This window comes from Dipodomys spectabilis, unplaced genomic scaffold (genome assembly GCF_019054845.1).
Source record: "Dipodomys spectabilis isolate Male_0828 unplaced genomic scaffold, ASM1905484v1 ptg000018l, whole genome shotgun sequence".
Lineage (NCBI taxonomy): Eukaryota > Metazoa > Chordata > Mammalia > Rodentia > Heteromyidae > Dipodomys > Dipodomys spectabilis.
The window spans coordinates 3,041,759-3,066,842 of record NW_024870695.1 but is presented as its reverse complement, the minus strand read 5'-3'; the positions used below and the strand labels follow the sequence as shown (position 1 = coordinate 3,066,842).

The window sequence follows — 25,084 nt, the reverse complement described above, 5'->3', positions numbered from 1 at the left end:
CGCGGCGCTCCAGGGAAGGCCCGGCGCGGCTGAGGGGCCCGGCACCATGGACGAACTGCCCTTCTGCGAGGCGACGCTGGAGCAGGCGCTGGCCGAGCCCAGCGAGCTGGATGCGGCGCTGCTGACCGACATCGAAGGTGCGTCAGGGCCGGCTGGGCTCTGGGCGAGTGGGGGCGTGCGGGCGGCACCCGCACCCGCCTTTGTCTCGTGACCTGCGTGGGGCGTCGTGGAGAGGGCGGCGGCGCCGTGCTGTGCAAGCGCCAGGCTCTCCGGAGTCTCTGGAAGGAGCGATGACGACCTCCCGGTGCCCACTTGGGCTCTGGCGTCCTAGGCTCACGGTCTGTACCTTCGCCGAGGTCCCTGGGCGTTTCCGGGCCGGGACACGTGCGCTTCTAGGCGTCTCAGGCTCGGTCCCGCACAGCCGGTGTGTCCCAGCCCCGTGGCGGCCGGCGGCTGCGGCTTGAAACCCGGGCGTCGTCTCGGACCCGCCCCTCCGTGACGTCAGGGGGTTACTGTCGGTCATTCCCTCGGGCCGGAGAGTTCAGCTCGGCTCAGGAGCTCTTGCGCGTGCGCACAACGCTATAGCTTTCCCTCTCTTCCCCGGGATGGGCATCGCCAATGAACACCTTTATGGAGCATCTGCTGAGTATCAGGCCCCAACATAACTCACTAAGGACTCATAGGCAGACCTGGCCCTCTGTTCTTGGGGGACACAAAAATCTCCAAGGAGGATGTTCAATTGCACCTTGGCTTGGGGCAGGGAAAGGGTGTGTTTGGGGGGGGGAGTCGCTCTGGGTGGACTTGAACTGACATCTGAGAATGAACCCAGGAACCATCGGGGAAAGATGTTTTCACAAAGGTCCTGGGGTAAAGCCTAAGTTTGAGGAGTTAATGGAAGGCAGAGGAGACAAGGCTGGGAAGGCTGGCATTGCCCAGCCTTGTGGGCAAGAAGAACCGGAACAGAGCTTTTATTGATTGATTACAGGGCTAGGGATGGACATTCCGGTATTCGAGGCAAGTGCTTTATCCCTGAGCAACAACCTACTCTGGTATACCCTGACGGGATTTGCTATAAAGTGATTTGCTTCTGTTTTCTAGTTGGGACAAAGCAGAGTCCCTCCACAAAATCACCTTCACAATTGTGGCTCAGTTTTAGCAATACTGGCTAAGTTGCACTGGTTGATGGGGAAACTAAGGCTGAGAACACAGCACCAAACTGCTTGGACTCTCATAACCTGGAACCTGTGGCCATTCTGGTCTCAGCAGAGATACATTCCAGCCACCCCATATCCTACCCCCACTGACTCTAGCTCCACATTCCTGGCCAGTGGTTTAGGATGAGAAGAGGACGGTAGCCCAGCTAGGAAGAGGTGGGCTTGTATTCTGAACTTTAATCTGGCACTCCTCATTTTGTCTATCTTACACAATCCAGTTCAGCCACTGAGACTGTTTCTCCTTCAGAAAATGATCTGGGGCATGGCCAGGCCTCTGTTCAGGTGGACCTTTCTCATTCACTGGAGGATGGAGTCTTTGTTGTAGGAGGCACCTAGGAACCAGATGAAATGAGCTCCAGTAGGTGAGGGAGGGGGCAGGCAACCAAGGACCCCTAAGGATCAGCTAGCCAGCTTCCTGGAGAGTGTGTTGGATCGGGTTTACACATCCTACAGGAGGATTTCTGAAACTTTTTTATTCAAACTTTTTGGTCTTTTCCCCAATTGTACATTGTTGGTTCATTGCAGAAAAATTTGAAAATGCACTTAATCAAAAAAAAGAGTACAATCTTTATTAAATCCATCACCCAGAAATAAGTTCATAATAATATGAGATTATATTTTCTGTGTCTAAGAGTGTGTGTGTGTGTGTGTGTGTGTGTGTGTGTGTGTGTGTGTGTTGAAGGGGAACCAAAGTCTCACTGTGTAGCCCAAACTGGCTCTGAACTCCTGGGCTAAGTGATCCTTCTGCCTCAGCCTCCTGAATAGTTGGCACTACAGGTGTACCTGTATGTGCTACCATACCTGGTGTTGGTAGTGGTGGTGCCTGAACTCTGGGCCTGGGTGCTGTCCCTGAGCTCTTCACCTCAAGGCAAGCGCTGTACCACTTTTGGGTTTTTGGTGATTTGTTGGAGATAAGAGTCTCACGGACTTTCTTGCCTGGGCAGGTTTCGAACCTTGATCCTCAGATCTCAGTCTCCTGAGTAGCTAGGATTACAGGTGTGAGCCAGCAGCGCCTGGCCTATATTTTCATACCAAAAGGAAAAAAGGTGTGTGTGTGTCTGTGTGTTGGGCCGGGGGTGGGGGTGGGGTGAGGGGTGGTGGTGGTGGTGGAAATACCAGTAGTATAGCTCAGTGGTAAAGGACTGTGTAACATGTTTGACCCTGGATACCATCCTCAGAACTGGAGAAAAAAAAAGTTGAATACTACCTGATTTACCATCTTAGGGGCACCATTCAATGCTTTTTTGGTAAATTTATCAGGTTGTGTGTTCATCACCAGTGATAGACCACTTTACTCCATCAGGAGCCTTCATTCCTGTTTACAGTTCCTCTCCACTCTCCTCCCACCCCTGCAGCCAATCACATAACTATATGCTCTACTATATGCTCTACTGGGCTTGAACCCAGACCTTAAGCATGTCAGGCAAATACATTACCATTGAGTTGCATCATCCCTTTTTCATTAAAGTTTTATTTTAAATGGGCGGGCCAAGTTGCTCAGCTCTGCCTTGAACTCATTGTGTTCAGGAATGGCTTCAAACTCAGGATTCTCTTGTTTCATCCTTAGGAGTTTTTGGATTACAGGCCTGTCCACCACATCCCTTGTGTTATTTATAGATTAGAACAGGATCCATTGGTTCTCAGCAGATTGCAATCTGTGTGTCCATGTCTATAGTCAGTCAACAATCAAGTTCTTCCCTCATTTATGCTCCTGATCCTCTGTTGATGGATAACAGGTTGTGTTGGTCTCTCTCTTTTATTTTTTATTGGACATGGGCCTGAACTCTAGGCCTGGGCGCTGTCCCTGAACTTTTCAGCTCAAGGCTAGCACTCTACCACTTGAGCCACATTGCCACTTCCAGCCTTTTCTGTTTATGTGGTGCTGAGGAATCAAACCCAGGTCCTCATACAGGCAAGGCAAGCAAGCACTCTACCACTGAGCCACCTTCCCAGCCCCATGTGTTGGTCTCTTAATCCAGGCAGCAGTGGATCCCCCAGGGTTCCTCTGTGCCCAGGTCTTCATTGAGTTTGGTAGGACCAGGCTCTGGGAAGAGAACTGCTGGGTGGGTTTAGATAGAACCTGGCTAGCTTCTCTGAAAGCCCTGAGAGGCATCTAGGTAGGGCTCCAGTGCCAGGGAGGGGAGGAGAGCACCATGTTGAGCTGTGTGTTAGAAGTTCTGTCTAGTGAGTAGGGTGCAGGATTCCCACATATATAGGGAACCCCTACAGTGCACTTAGTTGTATACCAGGTACTGTATATGATGATTTCAGTGAATTTTCCAGCAACTTGAATTAGGCATATTTATGATCTTCATAAGTCTTGATGAACAGAAAGGGTGAGTGATTTGTGGCACACAGCTATAACATGGCTGTGGGCTCTAGAGCTTATGCTCTTTGTTCATGAACTCTTTATCCATGGGCTCCTGAGACTGGGGGTAATAGGTTGAAGGAAGCAGCCCTCTGTGGGACTATGTTGGAGGTCTGTGGGTGGGTCAGAGAAGGGTCATCTGTGTGGCTGCCTGCCCCTCCCAGCCCTGTCATGAGACTGGAAACTGGTACCGGGAGCCAGCCAGGGCCTTGAGCCCCGCCAGCTGCCTGCCTTGGCCAAACCCTCTGTCACATGAATGGACTGGGGGGGGGGGGCTGCCACCTCCTGTTCTTATGGTGGCCCACTGCTAGACAAGTGCTTCCTGGACTCAAGTCCTGGTGATGATCTTGACCTCTGCCTCCTTCCTTCTTTGTCTGGGGGGTTGTCAAGACAGAACTTGGGGACAGCCCTTCTCATGTGCTGGGAATTATTCTTAAGCTGCTGTAGACTTCATCTTCCTACAGAGGATTAATCTATCAGATCTTGTACAAGTTCCTAAGTGCAGAAGAGGCCCTGGCACAGAATTCTTACTGTGGGGCAGGAAGTGTCTTCCATGGGTTGGCCTAGCCAAGGGGTCACACTGGGGGCTCTAAGGAGCCTGAAATGTCCAGGTTGCTATGACTGCTCTGCCTGTCTGTCTGCCTGTCAGATATCTGTTGAGCTCTGGTTCTGTGTGGCTACCTGGAAGCCCTCCTGGGTTTTGCCTCACCTTCTCCATGCGCAGCCACACTGAACCCAGTTCACCCCATCCTGATGCCTACATGCCCCATTCCTATATGGCCAGCCCTGCCCTGGGTCTGCTTCCAGACTGCATGTGCATGTCTGTGTTCTGGGATCTGCTCTGCCACCTCACAGTTCTCTCCAGTCCCACCGAACACAGGCCCTGCTTAGAAAACATGTCTAGACTGGCTACTGCTTAGCTCCCAACATGTAACTCCCAGGTCCCTGATAATGCATGGCTCTCCAGTGCCCCCCCAAAGAAAATAACCTTGTCTCAGTATGGCATTCAACACCTGCAAGGTTCACCCAGCTAGTCCCTCCTGTGACACTGCCATCCATCCAGAATCACCTCTCAGGAACTGTCTACCCTGCTTAGGTGCTCTTCTGGCTTGAGCCTCATGTCTAGAGCCCTTAGGAGTTGAGCCTACAAGGAGTCAGTCTCTCTCCTTCCCTGCATAGTATTTAGCCCACCTGACTTCAGGCAGCAGGAAGACTTCCCAGTTTTTGTTTTTGTTTTTCTTGAAGTTCTGATGCTTCTAGGAAAAGTGCCTTTAACCTCAGGGAGGATGGGAGTAGGGGTGGGGAGGAGCCTCTGCTGAAAAGCATCCAGGTAACAGGGTTGGGGGAGGAGGTGGTTCTGGGAGTGAATCCAGGGAGGCCAGTGACTGGGAGCTTGTTATTCCCTGCTAGTTACTGCCCCATAGTCACTTAGCTGGACAGTACCTTGTGTGACCCCCACGAGTTCCAACACAGCACTGCCAGCCTGACGTCTGAGATTAGGACTTTGCCTGATGATAAGTGTGTCCTAGGTTGAATCGCTGCACTGGATTCTTCTGTCATTCATCCTCAGGGACTTTTACATGCTAGGAGAGTGCTCCCCCACCATGCTGCACGCCCCCAGCCTGAATGTGCCCTTTGACCCTTCACAGACTGTGAGACCTACTACCCACCATTCCATGAGTGGTCACTGGGACTCCTAAATGGGTACGGGGCTCCTGGCCAGACAAGGTGGAAGGGAGGCTTAGACCTGGGTCCAGGTGAAGAGCCTGCTGGAGTTGGGGCTTGTGAGAGTTGAGGTGAAGCTGGACAGGCCCACCCTGACTATTCCTGCACAAATGTCAACCTTGTCCAAGCTATCTCTCAGCAAATCTTGTATCTCTAGGCTACCCACACCAAGGCTCCAGGGCTTGTGTTCTCTGAAGCTGGAAGGCTGCCCCCTGCCCCCAGCAGTCTTTTTTTGGGGGGGGCGGGGGGCAGTCCTGAAGCTTGAACTCAGGGCCTGGGCACTGTCCCTGAGCCTCTCTGTGCTCAAGGCTAGTGCTCTATCACTTTAGCTACAGCACCACTTCTGTCTTTTTCTGTTTATGTGGTACTGAGGAATCGAACCCAGGGCTTTATGCACGCTAGGCAAGCATTCTACCACCACTAAGCCACATTCCCAGCTCCCGCAGTCTTTTTATCCAGCCTTGCTGTGTGGCCTTGGACAAGTGGTTAACCTCTTGACCTCTAGGTTCTTACCAAATAACAGGAACCAATGTACTTGAGCCAATTCCTTAGAGCAATGGGGACTAGCAGAGCTAATTGAGGTCACTGGCTAAGCAGCAAGTGACACCTGGTAGGCCTCCAGCCAGTCCCATTACATCACCATTTGGAGCATTTAGCCAGCACCTGCATCGAATGTGTTTGGTTCAACAGTCATTATCCAAGGAGCCTGTACAGGAAGTTCCAGAAGGTTCCGGGCTATAGTTCTAAGTTCTGAACATCTACCACATGGCAGTTCTGGCTTTCTGCATGATAGACAAGGCATGTGAGGAATCCCCTATCTCACTCCAGGAACAAGCACCCTGTCCACTAAGGTGAGAGGTGCCTCAGACATGGTGGCGCACACGTGTGAGCCCAGCCCTGGAGAGGCAGAGGCAGAGGCAGAAGCAGGAGGATGGAGAGTCCCAGACAAGCCTGGCTATATAGCAAGGCTCTGTCTCAGAAAACCAAAACTGCCTGGCACTAGTGACTTATACCTATAATCTTTGCTATTCAGGAGGCAGAAATCTGGAAGATTATGGTTTTAAGGCCAGCCTGGGCAAATAAATCTGCAAGACTCCATCTCTATTAACTAGCCAAAAGAACCTGTATTAGAGGCATTGCTTAAGTCTACCACTTGACAAGTGTCAGCCATAAGCAAAAAAGCTGAGCAAGAGCCTAAGGCCCTGAGTTCAAAGCTCAATACTGCCAGACACTGGTGGCTCATGCCTGTAATCCAAGGTACTTAAGTGGCTGAGATCTAAGGATGAGACTCTTATCTCCAATAAACCACCAAAAAGCCGGATGTAGAGGTATGGCTCAAGTGGAAGAATGCTAACCTTCAGCAAAAAAGTCCTGTGTTCAAGCACACACAAGGAAAAGGCACACACAAGGAAAAAAAGAGAAAAAGAAAAGAAAGGAAGGAAGGAAAGAAAGAAGAAAGGAAAACAAAACAAAGCAACTACCCTACCAGCAACAATAAAAGCCAGTGCAGGCAATGTGGAGGAAATGGGCAACATGGTTGTAAAGGGTTTATCTGCTCCAGACAGCAGCCTGCTGGCACTAAGAGCACGCTGCTTTCACTTCAGAATTAAAACAATTCAAGAGAGAGAAAAATGTAATTTATATGAAGAAAGGCACAGAACTGTTATTTAGCCAGGGAACTGTTACCCAGCAGCAAGGGACCACCCCCCAAAATGCCACTGCACTGCTACAGGATTGTTCTTTCCCTTCAGAATGATCAGTATGTGTCAGTCCCCCCCCCCCCAATTCCCTCCACTTAATCCACTTAATCCAGCTGGTGGCCATAGTAACATCTTAAGAGCCGTGTGTGTGTGTGTGTGTGTGTGTGTGTGTGTGTGTGTGTGTGTGTGTGTGTGTGTGTGTGGTTTTATTTAGATCCACTAAGCAAGTGCATCTGTAGCTTCAGGGAGAGCCAGAAAAGGAGAGTGTGAAACTGTCCTCCAGGACATTAGGACATCAAGGCTAGCATCCTAGGAGCTGCTACATAGAATGGTCTAAACGATGGAAGATCTGTGGTGACAACAGAGAGCGTTCGAGGGGAAGAATAGGAGTTTTTGAGGTGGCCACAGCACAGTGGGTGGGAGGGATGCTCCTCAAGGAAGGAGCAGGCTCTGATGCCATCAGGTAGCATTATGCCTTCAGAAAGTATACCAGGGGCTGGGTGGTAGAGTGGCTCAGTGGTAGAGTGCTCGCCTTGCATGCATGAGGCCCTGGGTTCAATTCAGCACCACATAAGCAGAAAAAGCCAGAAATGGCGCTGTGGCTCAAGTGGTAGTGTGCTTGCCTTGAGCTGAAGAGCTTAGGGACAGCGCCCAGGGCCAGAGTTCAGGCCCCACGACTGGCAAAAAAAAGAAAGAAAAAAGGAAGAAAGGAAGAAAGCAAGCAAGCATATCAACAGGGAGGCTGTGTGGGAGCTGTATTGGTTTGGACAACGGGACCCACAGCTCGTGTTGGTAGTAGCTGCCATCTTCACACCCACCATGGTCAGCTTTGTGTGGGTGAGGCTGGTCTCTGACTGAGTCAGGCTTAGGTCCTGCCTTGAGGGCTCCCTCACCCACCAAAGGCCTGGTCAGGGAGGAGACTGGCGATGAAGGCTGGGAGGAGGAGGTACTCCTGGAGCTGAGCCACCAAGCACCATGTTGTCTGTGCTAGCATTCTGCACACACTGAGCTGTGACAGTGCCCAAGGCAGGCTGGAGCACGACCTGCAGAGCTGGGTTTGAGTCTCGAGAGGTCCACTTCGCAGCTGTGGCTCTGGACCTTGGTTTCCTCAGCCATAGAAAGGGTGCACCAAAGGAACCTAGCCACTGGCCTGTACCCTACCTGGAAGAGCCAAACTCACTTCCCCCGGGGCACACAAAGGGCAGCCTGTGCCTCTGTGGCACACATGACTGGCTGAGTTCTCAGGAGGATCCAGCAGGGGCTGGGGGCTGGGTGTGAGCTGTAATCAGCAGCGGCTTCAAACCCTGAAGGGGTAGATGAACACCATTCCCCATTCACCATCCTGCAACCTCCCCCCTAGGAGAAGCTCCATGGCCTCCCTGGGGAGGTGATGCCACACTACCTCTCACACTGTTCATTCTTCATCACATTTTGTGCAACCTCCGCGGCCTGCCATTGCTCAGAATAGTTTATAACAGTTTCTTTGGCTCAAACAAACCTGCATTGGAATTCCAACTCCTTGGGTGCCTGACAATCCCTTCTCTCTTGCTGTAGCCCATGTGGCCTCCTCCTGTCTTACCATTGCCCAAGGCTTGCACCCATCTCAGGACCTTTGCACTTGCTGTTTCTTCTGTTTAATGTGTTCCTCTTCCCTTTTGGCCCTATTTCACTCAGGTCTCCCCACAGATGTCACCTCCTTCAGATAGGCCCACACAGACCACCTCATTTACATTGGCACCTCACCTCTCTTTAGCTTGTCCTGCTTTCTGGGTGATCATCACCGTGCCTTTCTCTTCTACATCCTGTTGACACCCAGAAAGGGCTGCAGATACTGCAAGGGAACGTATTGCAGACTTCACGGAGCATGCTGTGTGACAGATAGTGAGCTCACTCTCCTAGGAGGCAAACTGAGTTTGGTTGTCCTTGTATGAGTTGGACAGGTTTGTAGGCTTCTGTGATGCTCAGAGCTGGGCTCTGCAAGTCCATAGTGTGAAGTCATGCAGAGTTGCTTGCCTTCTGTGCCCATCTTCGCTCACCTCAGTCCACTTCAGTTCAGTACTCTATTTGAGTAGAACAGGTATCAGACAGCTCACTACCTAACTTTCCCATTGTAGACCATCTTGGTTGCAACCCTTGTTGAAACCTGTTGGGTGGTTGGTGCTATAGAAACTTGTTCTCCCAGATGGAGCCTGGAAGCTGGGAGAAGGGGAGTGACCTGCTCCCAGACCCAGAGTAAATGGAGGCCATGGCTGCATCCCTCTGCTTAGCTGTAGAGCTGGCTCTGGAGTTTCCCCTCAAGTCTGGCCACTCACATCTGCAGAAATAGGACCCCAGATCCAGCTATAGAGGAGAGTGCAGTGAGGGTATATTCAAGGGTTAGGCAGCACCTACATTAACCACTAGGTGTCTTGAAGCCCCCAAGCCCTCCCCTCATCCTGTAGCTTAGCATTGCCTGGGCTCTCTGTCTGCAGGCCAGCTTTCCATGCTTGGCTTCTCTCAGAAGTCTCCTAAGACCCAGCACCCTTGCACAGAGGTGTCAGTGAGCAACTGTCCTCTCCCTCCCATCTCCTCAGTACAGATGAGAGAAATAAAAAGGCAAAAAAGCCCTGGTGGCCCTGGTCCTGCAAGTCTCAGAGGAACATCTGTCTGTTGACCACCATACTTGGGCTCAGATTCGATAACTAAGTAACAAAGGGCCAAGCTGGGAGGGTCAGCTTTTGACAGATCTGTGCCTGGACTCCAGCCCTCTATGTCTTTTGAATCCAGAATTTTCCCTTTCTTAAGTTGGTTGAGTGAGGTCCGAACTTTTTCCCAGAGCCTTGCTTTGATGGAGTATTTGAGCACCCAATGCAGGATGAATAGAAAGGGAGGTGGCGGTTAAAGACTTATGTTGTCCTTGGAACCTCCCAGGAGGTTGTGAAGGAGAGCCTGGGAAGGAGTAGCAGGATGCCTACCAGGGAGACATGACTGAGTTTTCCAACTTAGTCTCTGGAAAAAAGGAGAGAGATCAGAGACCCTAGCACCTGCTGCTGAGACCACCAGGCTGGCGTGCCTGACTGGGTCCCTCCCAGGCAACAACAGCATGAAGACCCCAGATGCCAGTCCTTTCTGACTTTGCTGGTCTACTTGGCTACTTGGCCTGAGCTGCTACCCGGGCTCTGATTTTTTGTGTGTTCAGGCACTTTGACTACCTTGGTTAGCCAGGGAGATAGACTTAGCATCTCCCTAAACCTGTTACCCTTACCTTTCCCACCTTTGTCCCAGGGACTAGGCCCTCCACCCTGGACTCTGACTGGTTCTCCAATCTGGACCCTCACTGCTGGGGGGGCTGTGAGGCCCAGAGGTGGAGCAGACACATCATCAGGCATCACCCAGACCCTGAATATATAATTTGGAGTAGGGCTTTTTCTTGATCTCTCTAGGCCAGTTGAAAGAGTGAGCTGGTTCCTGGATCATCAGCCTCTTTTTTAGGGTGGGGGTTACTCCTGTCTTGGGACTACTCCAGGAACTGGTGGTCCTTACACCTCATCCCACTACCAAATAGCAGACTTTGGTAGCCTTGATCAAAAGTCTGTACTAAGTGCTGCACCTAGATTATCTCTGTTGATTCTACCCTGCGATGCCAATAGATAAAATTGTTTCCTGCGTGAGTAAACTGAGGCCTAGATTTCTCCAGGATTGCTCAGCTTGTTGGCCAGACTAGCGTTTTGGACTGCAAGGCTCTGAGGGTTTGAGCATCACAGCCCCTGTCCTCTCTACCCTAACTCTGGATTTCGAGAACTTCTGAAGTGATAACGGAGCCGGAGCCGGGCAGGAGCTGGAGATGAGGCAATGACCGCCAGTAACCCCGGGGGACGCTGGCACTGAGCGGGTTAATGGCGGTCGTCCGAGAGTAACCTCAGCCCCATTCAACGCCGCGAGGTGAAACCGGAGCCCAGCCGCCGTCGGGGGGTGGGGCGGGATCCTAGTGAGGCAGCGGCGCGGCCGCTGATTGGCCGCTCACGCTCACCCCATGCCCGGCCCGCAGCCCGGGGAGGAAGGAGGTGGTGGGAGGGGCCTGTTTATGGGGGCGTGGTCTGAAACGGGGCGGGGCGTACGCAGAGACGCGCTCTGTGGGCTTTAAAATTCCACCGAGCCTTCACAGGTGAAGTTGTCCCGGGGACACGGTCAGGGCCAGCAGCCTAGACGCCCCGAGGGGGCGGAGGGCGCAGACCACGGAGCCATGGATTGCACATTCGAAGGTAATTTTTGGAGGGGTTCCCTCTTTGATTATACTGATTCCACCTCTGCTGTGGATCCTTAAGTCTTGTGTTTTCACACAGCAGGGTGAGGAGACCCTTTTCTGACAAAGCGCCAGCAAGTGTCCAGCTCGCTGGGGAAGTGGATGGACCACCCCTAACCTCATTAATTTCCCCTGCAACCCAAAAGAAGGCTTTGCTTAGATAGAGCAGCACCCTGAATTTAAGGGAAGAGGGAAAGGGTTAGTGGCTTTCCCAAAATCTTATGCTTCTGAGCATGGTCCTGAGGAATCAAGGGTGGAGGGCCAGTTGTCCTGTCTACTTTTTTTTTTTTTTTGCCAGTCCTGGGGCTTGAACTCAGGGCCTACGCACTGTCTCTGAGCTTCTTTTGCTCAAGGCTAGCACTCTACCACTTTAGCCACACCACCACTTCCAGCCTTTTCTGTTTATATGGTACTGAGAAATCAAACCCAGGGCTTCATGCATACTAGGCATGCACTCTACCACTCAGCCCTCCTGTCTACTTTTTGTGGGCATCTTGGACTCCAGGCAGATGGGAACCCTGGACTGTCTAGGTTGTCTTGGTTTAGTTTCCCCCATAAGGGGGCTCAAGAGAGAAAGGGGTGAGAGGTGGGAGATGCTATAAAGAAAAGTGCTAGCCAAGCACCGATGGCTCTTACCTGTAATCCTAGCTACTCAGGAGGCTGAGATCTGAGGATCCTTGTTCAAAGCCAGTCCGGGAAGGAAAGTCTGTGAGAATCTTATCTCCAATTAACCACCAGAAAACCAAAGTGGTGCTGAGGCTCTAAGTGGTAGAGTACTCGCCTTGAGCTAAAGAGCTTAGGGACAGTGCCCAGGCCCAGAGTTCAAGCCCCATGACCAACAGCAACAAAAAAAGAAAAGAAAAGAAAAGTGCTGTACGATCTTATGACATAAACCTGGAGAATCCACAAAGTATTTCTTTTTCAGTATTGAGGAGGTCAAGCCTGCCACCTTATCTTGCTTGTTCCTAGCCTTAGGGAAGCCCCTCCTGCAGTTACTTTCCTGCCTGGACAGCTGTCAGTGGGCAATGTTGAGAACCCATTCCGCTGAGCAAAGTCTCTGGCAGCACTGCCAGAAAGGATTTACTGAGTAAACTGAGGCCCAGTGAGAGGAATATTAGCCCTGACTCTCAGGCCCAGGTGCTTGGGGGTCCTAGGGTCTGCTCGGGATTGTTTTCATGGATCTTGTAGAGCCCTTTGACCCAGTAGGTGGCCTCCATGAGTGGGTTAGAGGGCCAGAGACTGAGCCTGCCAAGCTACTAGTCGCCAGCTGGGGGAGAGGGCCTGTGGCCAGGCTAGGGCTGAGACAGGAGAGAGTGTATTTCAGTCTCTGAAAGAAGGAACAAGTCAGGACATACAGCACTTGCTCTGTGTGTGTGTGTGAGAGTGTGTGTGTCTATGTGTCTATGTGTGTGCCTGTACTGGAGCTTAAACGCAGGACCTAGGCATTGTCCTTTAGCTATTTTGTTCAAGGCTAGCATTCTACTACTTGAGCCACACCTCCACTTCCGGCTTTTTGGTGATTAGTTGTAGATAAGAGTTTCATGAACTTCTCTGCCCAGACTGGCTTTTAACCACAGTTTTCAGTAGCTAGGATAGTCTTGAGTAGCTAGGATAATAGGCATGAGCCTCTGGTGCCCCGCTAACACTTGATTTTTTTTTTTTTTTTGGGTCCGGTCGTGGGGCCTGAACTCTGAGCCTGGGCACTGTCCTTCAGCTCTTCAGCTCAAGGCTAGCACTCTACCACTTGAGCCATAGCACCACTTCCGGCTTTTTTCTTTTTGCTTATGTGGTGCTGAGGAATCGAACCCAGGGCCTCTGGCATGCAAGGCAAGCGCTGTACCACTGAGCCACCTTCCCAGCCTAACACTTGATTTTATAGAGGGAAAACCAAAGTCTGAATGGCTGAATCTGGGTGCTGAGGCCACTTAGCTGCTGGGAAGGCTTAGGTTTGTTCCCAGAATGCTCAGTGTCACGCTGGTTTGCTACATGACCAGCAGCTGGCCCAGCCCCAAGCCTCTGGCTATTCTGCAGAGGAATGGGTTGGTGGTGGCAACATGGTTCTTGGCTTCTTAGTGAGTCAAGGAACGGAGTAGAGGCAACAGACTAGGTTTCTTGTATACCTGGGTCTGAATCCCACTGCATGCTCTTGGGCTTTGTGTGGCTGTCCTTGAACTTGGGTACACTTTCAGCCTCTGAGACAGGTGAACAAATGAACCCTCTATGTAGCAGTAGTGAGTCTTACTTAGGGTACTGGGGTCAGGTAGGTCTGGACATGGTTCTGTCCCTGATTCTGGTGTTTCTTCATCTGTAAACTGATGCATATGTTCTATATAGTACCTTTTTAAACAGTAACAATAGTAATAATTGTTATTAAATGGCAGTATTGGTGCTTGAATTCAGTGCCTCATACTTGCTGGGTAGGCATTCTACCAATGATCTGTGCCTCCAGTCCATTTTTGCTCTGGTTATTTTTATAAGTTTTTGTGTGTATGTATATGTGTGTATGTACATGTGTGCACATGCCAGTTCTGAGGCTTGAACTCAGGGTCTATGTACTGTCTCTTAGCTTTTTTGCTCAATTCTAGTGCTCTACCATATGAGTCACAGCTTCATTTTTGGCTTTTTGCGAGTTTATTGGAAATAAAAGTCTCATGGACTTTCCTTTCTGGCTGGCTTTGAACTGAGATCCTTTTTTTTTTTTTTTTTGGGTCCTGTCGTGGGCCTGAACTCTGGGCCTGGGTGCTGTTTTTCAGCTCTTCAGCTCAAGGCTAGCGTTCTACCACTTGAGCCACAGTGCCACTTCCAGCTTTTTTTTTTTTTCTTCTGCTTATGTGGTGCTAAGGAATCAAACCCAGGGCCTCAGGCATGCAAGGCAAGTGCTCTACCACTGAGCCACCTTCCCAGCCCCAATGAACTGAGTAGTTAGGATTACAGGAATGAGCTACTGGCGCCCAGCTTTGATCTGGTTATTCTTGAGATGGGTCTAGCTTTTGCCTAGTGTGTACCTGGGCCTCAATACTGTTATTTGAGGCTTCCTCAGCTAGCTAGGAAAATAGACATGCACCGAATCTGGCTCTTCTTTGAGAAGGAATCTCATGAACTTTCTTTCCTTGCTGGCCTGGAACTGCAATCTATTTGATCTCAGCCTTCCAAGTAGCTAGGATTACAGCCATGAGCCACTGGCGCCCAGCTATACAGTACCTTTTTAGAGCTGTGTGTTATAAAGATTTGGGGCCCAGCCTGACTGCCTCCTATATGAGTGACCCCGAAATGGGCCTGGATCTTGGCCCAGACCCACCTCCCTGGCACAGGCCCACCCTTTTTGTCTTCCAATCATGGGTGAGGATCTTGTTCTGACCTGGTCTCGTCTTGAAGGTCCACTCTGTCCACTGTTCCTCTCTGAGGATCCTGAGTCATGCCAAAAGTAAGGCCTGGGCTCCCCAACAAGGTCTGGACATGGAGGACCCCACCACCTCTTCAGGGCCTCAAGCCATCCTGTCTCCTTCCCTCCCCCCATGGCTATGTATTTTTTGTCCTCTGTGTGTGTGTGTGTGTGTGTTTGTGTGTGTGTATGCACACGTGCATCAGTTCTGGGACTTAATCTCAGATCTTGGGTAAGATCCCTGTGCTTTTTTTCCTCAAGGCTAGTGCTCTGCCACTTGAGCTACACCCCCACTTCTGGCTTTTTGGCAATTGATTGAAGATAAGAGTCTCTTGGACTTTCCTGCCTAGCCTGGCTTCACACCACAATCCTCAGATTTTATCCTGAGTAGCTAGGATTACAGGTGTAAGCCACTGGTGCCTGGTCCATGTCTCTTTCTCTTTCTCTTCCTTCCTTCCTTCCTTCCTTCCTTCCTTCCTTCCTTCCTTCCTTCCTTCCTTCCTTCCTTCCTTCCTTCCTTCCTTCCTTCCTTCCTTCCTTCCCTATTATTTTTCAAGTAGTTGTACAAAAACAGTTTCAATCAACTTGTCAGTTTATGAGTGTAATGTGTCTTGATATGTGCCACCCTTTTCACAATTCATTCTCATCTCTCAACGCCACTCCTCCTCTAACTTTTCCTAGTTTCCTTTTCATGTGTACATTGAGTATTATGACCACATCCTCCTTCATCTACCCCCCCCCCCCCAAAGCCCATCCTGTGTTTTTCTGCACCTCTCTTAGCCTTGTAAATTGGCTGCTGCTCCCTGTCCACCTCCCAAGGCCTGGACCTGCAGGGTGTGAGGCACATCTGCCTTTCATAAATCAACTGAGCCCCAAGTAGAGCCAGGCAAGCCTGGCCCTGGGATCTGAACGCTGTCTAGGTTGGGTAGGGGCTATAGTTGAGTGGTGGGGAAGCATCTGGAAGGCCTTGTCACTTCCTGTGTGAGGACTTGGAGCTCATTGGAGTATACAGTTCAGTGTTCATGTGCTATGTGAAGGGCTGAGAGCTATGTATCCATGAAGACAAGAATAAAAATTAACCAGTATCTACCAGCTGAGGTTGCAGCTCAGTGGTAGAGTACCTGACTAGCATGCTACAGACATTGGGTTTGAAGCCCAGCACTGGAAAATAAAAATCACTACAACTGTCTGCATGAAGATACAAGACAGAAGTTTGAGATCAAGCTCAGTGATAGGAACAAAACAAAAAATCTACAACCCATCAATTGGACTGAGAGCATGGCTCAAGTAGTAGAGTGCTTGTATAGCAAGCATGAGGCCCTGAGTTCAAACTGTAGTACTATCAGAAAAATCTCTACCAAGGTAGAAGACATTCTAGATTGGTCTGAATTTCTGGATTCAGCATCTCAAATAGACTACAGGCTTGTGTTGCCACTCCTGGTGTGGGTGGGATTTTTGTCCGTGTTCTTCATGGTCAGAACAATGCCTTGCCGTAAATGAATGAGTGAGTGAATGAATGAATGAACGAACAAAAATAAGCCCTCTGTGTATCGTGGCTGAGGATGTTGCACATCAGGCAGACGTGGGCCTGTGTCCAGGAGCATTAGCTCCTCAGGGTGGCTCTCTGTCCCTGTGGCTTTCCCCACTCGCACACAGCTGTGTGCGGTCAGGGAGCGTGCAAACAGGCCCTCCTCCTGCTCCACTGTCACTCACACACTGTCCTCTTCTTTCTGCAGACATGCTTCAACTCCTCAACAATCAAGACAGTGACTTTCCTGGCCTGTTTGACCCACCCTATGCAGGGGGTGGGGCCGGGGGCCCAGATCCCAGCAGCCCTGGCCCCAGCTCCCCAGGCACCTTGTCTCCACCTCCTGCCGCTCTGAGCTCTCCTCTGGAAGCCTTGCTGGGGGCACCTAAGTCGACATCTCCACCCTTATCCCCTCCCCAGTCTTCACCTACCCCACTGAAGATGTACCCATCCGTACCCCCCTTCTCCCCTGGGCCTGGCATCAAAGAAGAGCCAGTGTCATTAACCATCTTGCAGCCTTCTCCCACCCCACAGCCCCTTCCAGGGACCCTCCTGACCCAGAGCTTCCCAACCCCAGCCCCAGCCCCAGCCCCTTCCCCCTCTCAGTTCAACTCTGCCCCTGTGTTGGGCTACTCTAGCCCGCCTGGCAGCTTCTCCACAGGTAAGGAGGGTGTGTGACCGGTGGGAAGAGTGGGGAGTGGGAGGGCATGGTGGGGACCAGGCTGCTGGGGGTAGAAAGTATCCATCATAGTCTTAGTGGCAGAATTGGCTGCTTTAGGAGTTGGGTGTTCATGCTGGGGCTGGAAATACCCATGGCTTGCAGTGCTGCCAGTAGTCTTCCTGCCCTTAGTACTGGGAGAAGCATGTGCCACCATCCCCTCTTTCCTGTGCCCTGCTGGAAGCTGGCATGTTTGCATCAGGGCATCCCCAGGGATAATGACTCATCCAATCCTGCAGGGCAGGCTAGAAGCAGGTGAGGGCATCCCAGGCCCACAGCCCTTCTTTGTCTCTGCAGGGACCCTTCCAGCCAGCTCCCAGCAGCCGCTACCCGGCCTGCCACTGGCTTCTGCACCCGGAGGCCAGCCTGTCTCCTTGAACACTCAGGTCCAGGGTGCGGCTCCCCCACAGCTATTGACAGCCACAGCAGCTTCTGGAACAACCACAGTGACCTCACAGATCCAGCAGGTTCCGGTACGAGGCGGCGGTGGGGGGTGAGGGGGCGCGGACCCTCGCCAGGCTCCTGGGAGATAGCAGGCTTTGACTTGGACATAGCTCGCCATCAAGCCCTTTCCCTCTAGGTCCTGCTGCAGCCCCACTTCATCAAAGCAGACTCGCTGCTGCTCACAACCATGAAGACAGATGTAGGGGCCACTGTGAAGACGGCGGGCATCAGTGCTCTGGCCCCTGGTGCCACTGTGCAGGCAGGATCTTTACAGGTGGGTGACACGGATGGGCGGAGGTTGTGGGGCTGCACATGAGAATGCCCACCTGGTGACCTGCGCCTGGCCCTGCAGACCCTGGTGAGTGGTGGAACCATCCTGGCTACAGTGCCGTTGGTCGTGGATGCTGACAAGCTGCCCATCAACCGGCTGGCAGCTGGCAAGTCCCCAGGCTCAGCCCAGAGTCGTGGCGAGAAGCGCACAGCCCACAATGCCATTGAGAAGCGCTACCGCTCCTCCATTAATGACAAGATCGTAGAGCTCAAGGACCTGGTGGTGGGCACTGAGGCGAAGGTATGGAGAGAGGCTTGCAGGGATGCACACAGACTGTGGTGCTGGGAAGCAACAGGGTGGAGTGTGGCAGTCTGAAGGAAGCAGGATTGGTCTGGTCACACAGGAGTTAAGCGATAGCTTACCTGCGCCCAGGCAGCCCCATTTATTTGTTAAACTTTTTTTTTTTTTTCAGGGGTTTGAATACCAGTCTTTGCCCTTACTTAGCAGGGCATGTGTAGCCTGGATTTTTGAGACAGGGTCTCTCTTTCCCGCCCAGGGAAAGAGACTGCACCTCTCCGGGTGCAGTCTGCCTATGTTAGACCTCCATGTAGCTAGGATAACGGGCTTGGGCTACCTTGGCTAGCTCTTCATCCACAAGGAGTTTCATAAGCTTTTCTGTCCAAGGCTGGTCCCCTCAATTTTTGCCACCCAGGTAGGGTAATAAGCATGAGCCGCTGGTGCTTGACTATTTGGCTAGCCTTTTGGATGAAGGCGCAAGCACGGGGGTCAGTGATGATGAAACACCGAAAGTACCATCCCAGAAGACCTGACATTCTAGCAGGAAGTTGGGTATCCACCAGGATAAAGAAATGAGTATTCAAAAGACCACATAGTGCTGAGGAAGAAAACTGAAAATAGGGGATGGGAGGGGCTGCAGATCTGTCAGGTGATCAGGAAAAGCCTTGCTATGGTGAGACCTGAAGATGGTAGCCAGACACCCAGGTAGGTAAGCATCTTACACACTAATCCTTTCTGCTCTGAGAGGTTGGTCTAGTTAGGGGACATCAATAGAGGAATTTATTTCAGGTAGGAGGAACTGCAAGTGTAAAGGTCCTGAGGAAGCTGAGTTGCAAAGCGGCTCTTTGTACTGTACTAAGTGCTCACAGCTGAGCTACTGAGTCTCACTAGCCACCTGCCCTCTTTCCCTCTTCCTGCAGCTGAATAAATCTGCCGTCTTGCGCAAAGCCATAGACTACATCCGCTTCTTACAACACAGCAACCAGAAACTAAAGCAGGAGAACCTGAGTCTTCGAACTGCTGCCCACAAAAGCAGTGAGTACTACAGGCTTTGCTCTTCCCCTTCCTCTGGCCTCCCCCCTCCCCCCCCCGCCCCCCTTCCCGTTACTGCCACCCCTAGCTCTGGCCAGGCTCTGGCTCTGATTCATCCTTCGCTCTGACTCCTAGATCAGTTCTGGTCTCAACTTAGCCACAACAGACTCTGATCTAGCTTCCTGGGCCTCAGAGGCAAGGCTATCTCCCGGCTCAGGTGCTAAGTCCAGGGTGTTAGACCTTCACCCCCACCTTCTCCTTTGCCTACAGAGTCGCTGAAGGATCTGGTGTCTACTTGTGGCAATGGAGGAAGCACGGATGTGCCTATGGATGGCATGAAGTCTGAGGTGATGGACACACTGACCCCCCCGCCCTCAGATGCTGGCTCGCCCTCCCAGAGTAGTCCTTTGTCCCGTGGCAGCGGCGGCAGTGGCAGTGGCAGTGACTCAGAGCCCGACAGCCCAGTCTTCGAGGACAGCCAGGTTGGGCCCTGTGGGGTTACCTCTTTTCCTGTCCCAGGCATGTCCCCTGAGTCCCAGGGGACTCACTGAGGGAACCACTCGTCCATTTTCTAGAGAAACTCAGCCCTCAGGCCTTGTCCATCTATCCCTGCCCTCTGCCCCCCACCAGGTGAAACCTGAGCAGCTGTCATCCCCTCACAGTCGGGGTATGCTGGATCGTTCCCGCCTGGCTCTGTGTATGCTGGTCTTCCTCTGTCTGTCTTGTAACCCCCTGGCCTCCCTGCTGGGCAGCCTCTCTGATACCACCAGTGTCCACCACGGTCCTGGGCGTAGCATGCTGGAGGTTGAAGGCAGAGGTGGGTCAGGCCAGCCTGGGTATCCCAGGGAGGGTCTTGGCTATGAACAAAGAGCTCTAGGAGCTGTGCCTTCAACCTTTCTCTTGGCTCACAGATGGCACTGATTGGGTGTCGTGGCTGCTGCCCCCTCTGGTCTGGCTGGCCAACGGGCTACTGGTGCTGGTCTCCTTGGCACTTCTCTTCATCTATGGGGAACCAGTGACACGACCCCACTCGGGCCCTGCTGTGCACTTCTGGAGACATCGAAAACAAGCTGACCTGGATCTGGCCCGGGTAAGGGCCTGAGCCTGGGGGAATAGGCATGAGAGCCTGGGGCAGTGTCCAGTTCCTAGGCTGGGGAGGTGCAAGGCATGTCCCTGCTCTCAACTTTCTGCCCATACTCCAGATCTGTCCCCTGCTTTCTTTTGGTCCTCCCTTAGACCACTCTGATTCCAGGGGTCCCAGACGGAGGGGAGATGCCCCATTGCTGTTCTTCTTACTGGGAAATCCCATTCCTAGGGGGACTTTGCCCAGGCTGCCCAGCAGCTGTGGCTGGCCCTGCGAGCACTGGGCCGGCCGCTGCCCACCTCCCACCTGGACCTGGCCTGCAGCCTGCTCTGGAACCTCATCCGCCACCTGCTGCAGCGCCTCTGGGTGGGCCGATGGCTGGCAAGCCAGGCCGGGGGCCTGCGGAGAGACTGCACCCTGAGGGCGGATGTGCGCGCCAGTGCCCGAGACGCGGCCCTTGTCTACCATAAGCTGCACCAGCTGCATGCCATGGGTAGGACGGGACAAGAGCTGGGCCTAGAGGCTCCCTTCCTGCCAATTCCGGCCACCTCCTGGCTTCATGTTCCATCTGCTTTCCAGGGAAGTACAGTGGTGGGCACCTCACTGCTACCAACCTAGCATTGAGTGCCCTGAACCTAGCCGAGTGTGCAGGCAATGCTGTGTCTATGGCGACGCTGGCAGAAATCTATGTGGCGGCAGCCCTGAGGGTCAAGACCAGTCTCCCGAGGGCCTTGCACTTCCTGACTGTGAGTGGGAGATGGTGACCGGGGCTTGTCTTTGTATTTCTCCAGGTGGCTCTGGGGGAGGGGCTAAACAGGACGGAGCAGCTGGTTACCAGGTGGCCTCCAGGCCCAACGAGGGTCTCAGCCTGGGTCTGGGTTTGAGCCCCTGCCTGGAGTCCAGTGTGACAGCCCAGCTCCCCTCCCCCACAGCGCTTCTTCCTGAGTAGCGCCCGCCAGGCCTGCCTAGCGCAGAGTGGTTCCATGCCTCTTGCCATGCAGTGGCTCTGCCACCCTGTGGGCCACCGTTTCTTCGTGGATGGGGACTGGGCCGTGCGCAGTGCCCCTCGGGAGAGTCTCTACAGCTTGGCCGGGAACCCAGGTGCTCTCTCTGTCCCCTTTCTCTGTCCCTGTCTCCCATCCAGTCTCTTCTCTACCTCATTGTCCCTAGGTCTGCTCCACTGGGGTGTAGGGTGGGGCTTGTGGGAGCAGGCATCCTGTGAGGTCTGGCGCTGAGGTTCTTTGGAGGTGCCATCTAGATCGCAGGCAGTGAGCAGCTCTGCACTGTGGAGCGGGTAGGGGTGGGGCCCTCGCAGGTGTAAGCTTAGTCAGGTTGCCTTTTGGAGCCTGTGTAAGAGCACACTGCGCCGGCCGCTGGTGGCTCACACCTGTAATCCTAGCTACTAAGGAGGCTGAGATCTGATGATCATGGTTCAAAGCCAGCCTGGGCAGGAAAGTCTGTGAGACTCTTATCTCCAATTTAACCACCAGAAAACTGGAAGTAATGCTGTGGCTCAAGTGGTAGAGCACTTACTTTGAGCTGAGGGAAGAGCTGAGGGACAACACCCAGGCCCAGAGTTTAAACCCCACGACCAACAACAACAACAAAAAGGCATATTGCCTATTTTGGTGATGTCCTCCCCAAGGGGCTGGGGTTTTGCCACCACTTTCTACCGAGTAGTGGCAGGGCTGCTCCTTGCCACAAGCTGGCCTGGTATAGAAAGGTGACTGTGACAGGATGGGTGGTGCCTCCGCTCAACCTATGATCCCTGCCTGCAGTGGACCCTCTGGCCCGGGTGACTCAGTTATTCCGTGAGCATCTCCTGGAGCGAGCGCTGAACTGCGTGGCCCAGCCCAGCCCTAGCTCCAGTACCAGCCCCGGGTCAGCTGATGGGGACAGGTGAGTACCTCTCTCCTAGCAAGACCCTCCAATGTAGAATCTAGGAACACTCACATCCAAGGCCAGAGTCTAGACTATTGTCTACTTGCTGTACCTCCTCGGGACCTCACTGGGTCTCTTTCTCTGCCAGCCAGAAAGCAGGTGATGATGGCCCTTTTCAGACTCATGGGGTCAGATGGGGAGGACTAGCATCACCCAGGCCCCCTTCCCCTACCATCTGTCCTCACAGCCAGTCCTTTCCTGCCCCAGGGAATTCTCAGATGCCCTTGGGTACCTGCAGCTGCTGAACAGCTGCTCGGATGCTGCCGGAGCTCCTGCGTGCAGCTTCTCCATCAGCTCCAGCGTGGTTGCCACTACCGGTGAGTCCTGAGACTCCTCCCTCAGCCACTGTGAGGCCCCTGGTGTAGCGCGCCTGAGAGTCAGAGTGTGCCTCCCTCTAATGCAGGTACTGACCCTGTGGCCAAGTGGTGGGCCTCCCTGACAGCTGTGGTGATCCACTGGCTGCAGCGGGATGAAGAGGCGGCTGAGCGGCTATACCCACTGGTGGAGCACCTGCCTCAAGCTCTGCAGGAGACTGAGTAGGTGCATGGCTGGATCCTCTGCCCCAGCCTCAGGCCATCCCTCCTGGGGTGCTTGCACTAACTTGTGCTCTGGGCAGAAGGGGGTACCATGCTCTTCCTTGAGAATCCAGAACCAGAGCATTGGGCCCAGTGAGAGCCTGTGGCCTGGTCTGACTTACATTCTCTGCCCTGAACCTAACAGGAGACCCCTGCCTAAGGCTGCCCTACACTCCTTCAAGGCTGCCCGAGCTCTGCTGGGCCGTGGGAAAATAGAGCCTGGTCCAGCCAGCCTGGCCATCTGTGAGAAGGCCAGTGGGTACCTGTGGGACAGTCTGGCCACTGCACCAACTAGCAGCTCCATTGACAAGGTAAGGGGTGGGGTGGGGGCCTGGCTGGGCCCGGGTCACAGCTTTCTGCTCCTCAGTCATCTGGAGTCAGGCCAAGGCACGCAGGCCTGGGAATCCAGCTGACTGCTTTTTGCTAAGGCTTAAGTCCAGGGGAGAGTGATTAGCCCTTTTTGGCAGCACCAGGAAGGAGGGGTGTGGTGAGCAGCATGCTTGGCACCACTTGGGGGCTGTCTGTTTTCAGGTGGGTGTGGGGGCCTGGAGAGGCGGGCGGCCCCGCGGTGCATTGCTGTTGCATTGCATGTGTGTGTGAGGCGGGTGCAGTGCCTCGGCAGTGCAGCCCGGAGTCGGCCCCTGGCACCGCGGGCCCCCACCCTGCCCCTCCTGCAGCTGGAACCCCCCCCATGACCCCTGCCCTGCCTGCCACCCCAGGCCATGCAGCTGTTCCTGTGTGACCTGCTCCTGGTGGTACGCACTAGCCTGTGGCGACAGCAGCAGCCACTGGCCTCACCGCAGGCAGCTCCGGGCACTAGCAGCGGGCCCCAGGCCTCTGCCCTGGAGCTGCGTGGCTTCCAAAGGGACCTGAGCAGCCTGAGGCGTCTGGCACAGAACTTCCGGCCTGCCATGCGGAGGGTGAGTGCCAGTGTCCCCTCACCTCACAGTGGGTACTTGAAGCAGCAGATATAGGGGAGAGGGGGGACAGGGCCTGAACCTGGCCTCTCCTGGCCCCACCCACTCAGGTATTCCTACATGAGGCCACAGCCCGGCTGATGGCAGGAGCCAGCCCTGCACGGACACACCAGCTCCTGGACCGAAGTCTGAGGAGGCGAGCAGGCCCCGGTGGCAAAGGAGGTAGGAGGCTGATGCCCATAATTATAGAAGAATGGGGGACTGGCAGAGCCTGCAGTCCTATCTTTCCTTCCTGCCCACGTGGGCAGAGCTCAGATGGGTGGATACTAAGGGAGGCTGCGAGCCCCCAGTGTGGCTCATCTAAGCACTGGGTTACTTGATGGCAAAGTCTTTCCTGAGAGATCATTTGGGGCTGACTATGGGATTCAGTACTGTGAATTGTGTGACAATCTGTTTGGACCTAGAGGTGAGGGCTGAAGGGGTGTGTGTGTGGGGGGGGGTGGGTAGAGGTGGGTGGAGGAGGAGTCTGAGACACCTGTGTGCTGGGAGGTCTAGGAGGTCCAAAGCCTGGTCTCGAGCTCAGGGCGGGGCCTTGGCTGCGCCGGACACGCCCACTAGGGGGTGTGGCCAGGCCTGAGCTCGGCCCCTGATGCGGACCCCTTCCTTGTGCGCAGGCGCGGCAGGGGAGCTTGAGCCCCGGCCCACGTGGCGGGAGCATACTGAGGCCTTGCTGCTGGCCTCCTGTTACCTGCCTCCCGGCTTCCTGTCGGCGCCTGGGCAGCGCGTGGGCATGCTGGCCGAGGCCGCTCGCACGCTCGAGAAGCTCGGCGATCGGCGGCTGCTGCACGACTGCCAACAGATGCTCCTGCGCCTCGGCGGCGGAACCACCGTCACCAACAGCTAGATTCTGGGCGGCAAGCCTTGGTCTCAGCGTCCTGGTTTCCTGCCTAGGAGGGAGGGACGGGGTGTGTGTCGGAGGGAGGTGGGGAGGGGGAGGCTTGGGGACCTAAGTCCCCAGCCATCTCAGCCCCCGCCCCAACCTGAAAGCGGCAGCCAGGATAGTGGTGACCTCTGGTGGCCGATCCTGGAAGTGCAGGGACGGAGCCGTCTGTGGCTCTGACCGCAGATAACTTAGTGGGCCACGCCCCCTCCCCCAACCGGTCTAGAGGAAGGAGAGGCACGTTTCTCCTAAGCTGAGGGGGGCCTTGTCCCAAGGGCCTCTCTCCCTTCTGGAGGACTTGTACATAGTGTAGATTTTGGTGAGCCAGCATCCTGGCTTCAGAGGCTCATGTGCTACTTTGCCTTTTACAAACTTTTATTTTCGTAGGTCGAGTTTTGTACAGAGAATAAAGAATGAAATTATTTATAACCTGGGCTTTGTTCCTTTGGTCAGGACAGTGGACTTCAGCTGAGGGATACATTGACCCTTTTCCCTCGAGGGTCTAGCGCCTCCTGTCCCTGAGCCCACCATAAAGGACAGAATTTGGGCCTTTCCAACGTTATGACCTCCAGTAGACCTTTCCCATTCATATCCGACCATGTTTGTATCCACCCTTAGGCCTTGAAGGTCCCCACTGTCCGTCTCACTCCCCAGGAACTGGGGTGA

At 53.6% G+C, this 25,084-nt stretch overlaps 1 protein-coding gene across 4 annotated transcripts; it reads left to right on the top strand.

The window, feature by feature from the left end:
• On the top strand, positions 1-24,847 carry Srebf1 (sterol regulatory element binding transcription factor 1). 4 transcript variants are annotated; one of them, XM_042674145.1, is made up of 22 exons: positions 1-139; positions 4,124-4,128; positions 6,211-6,256; positions 11,212-11,248; positions 16,408-16,860; positions 17,215-17,390; positions 17,498-17,635; positions 17,714-17,932; positions 18,850-18,964; positions 19,232-19,443; positions 19,592-19,778; positions 19,873-20,051; positions 20,277-20,538; positions 20,625-20,791; positions 20,978-21,146; positions 21,824-21,944; positions 22,194-22,303; positions 22,390-22,522; positions 22,707-22,872; positions 23,281-23,481; positions 23,589-23,700; positions 24,153-24,847. In XM_042674145.1, the coding sequence occupies exons 1-22, from the start codon at positions 47-49 to the stop codon at positions 24,380-24,382; spliced, it is 3,531 nt and encodes a 1,176-aa protein (XP_042530079.1). In that variant the 5' UTR covers positions 1-46; the 3' UTR covers positions 24,383-24,847. The 4 variants fall into 4 exon arrangements, with proteins under 4 accessions (XP_042530079.1, XP_042530077.1, XP_042530076.1 ...); XM_042674143.1 differs by lacking the exons at positions 4,124-4,128; positions 6,211-6,256; positions 11,212-11,248 and having other exon boundaries at positions 1-137; positions 17,498-17,625; positions 17,704-17,932; XM_042674142.1 differs by lacking the exons at positions 4,124-4,128; positions 6,211-6,256; positions 11,212-11,248 and having other exon boundaries at positions 1-137.
• Positions 24,848-25,084: the final 237 nt, after the last annotated feature.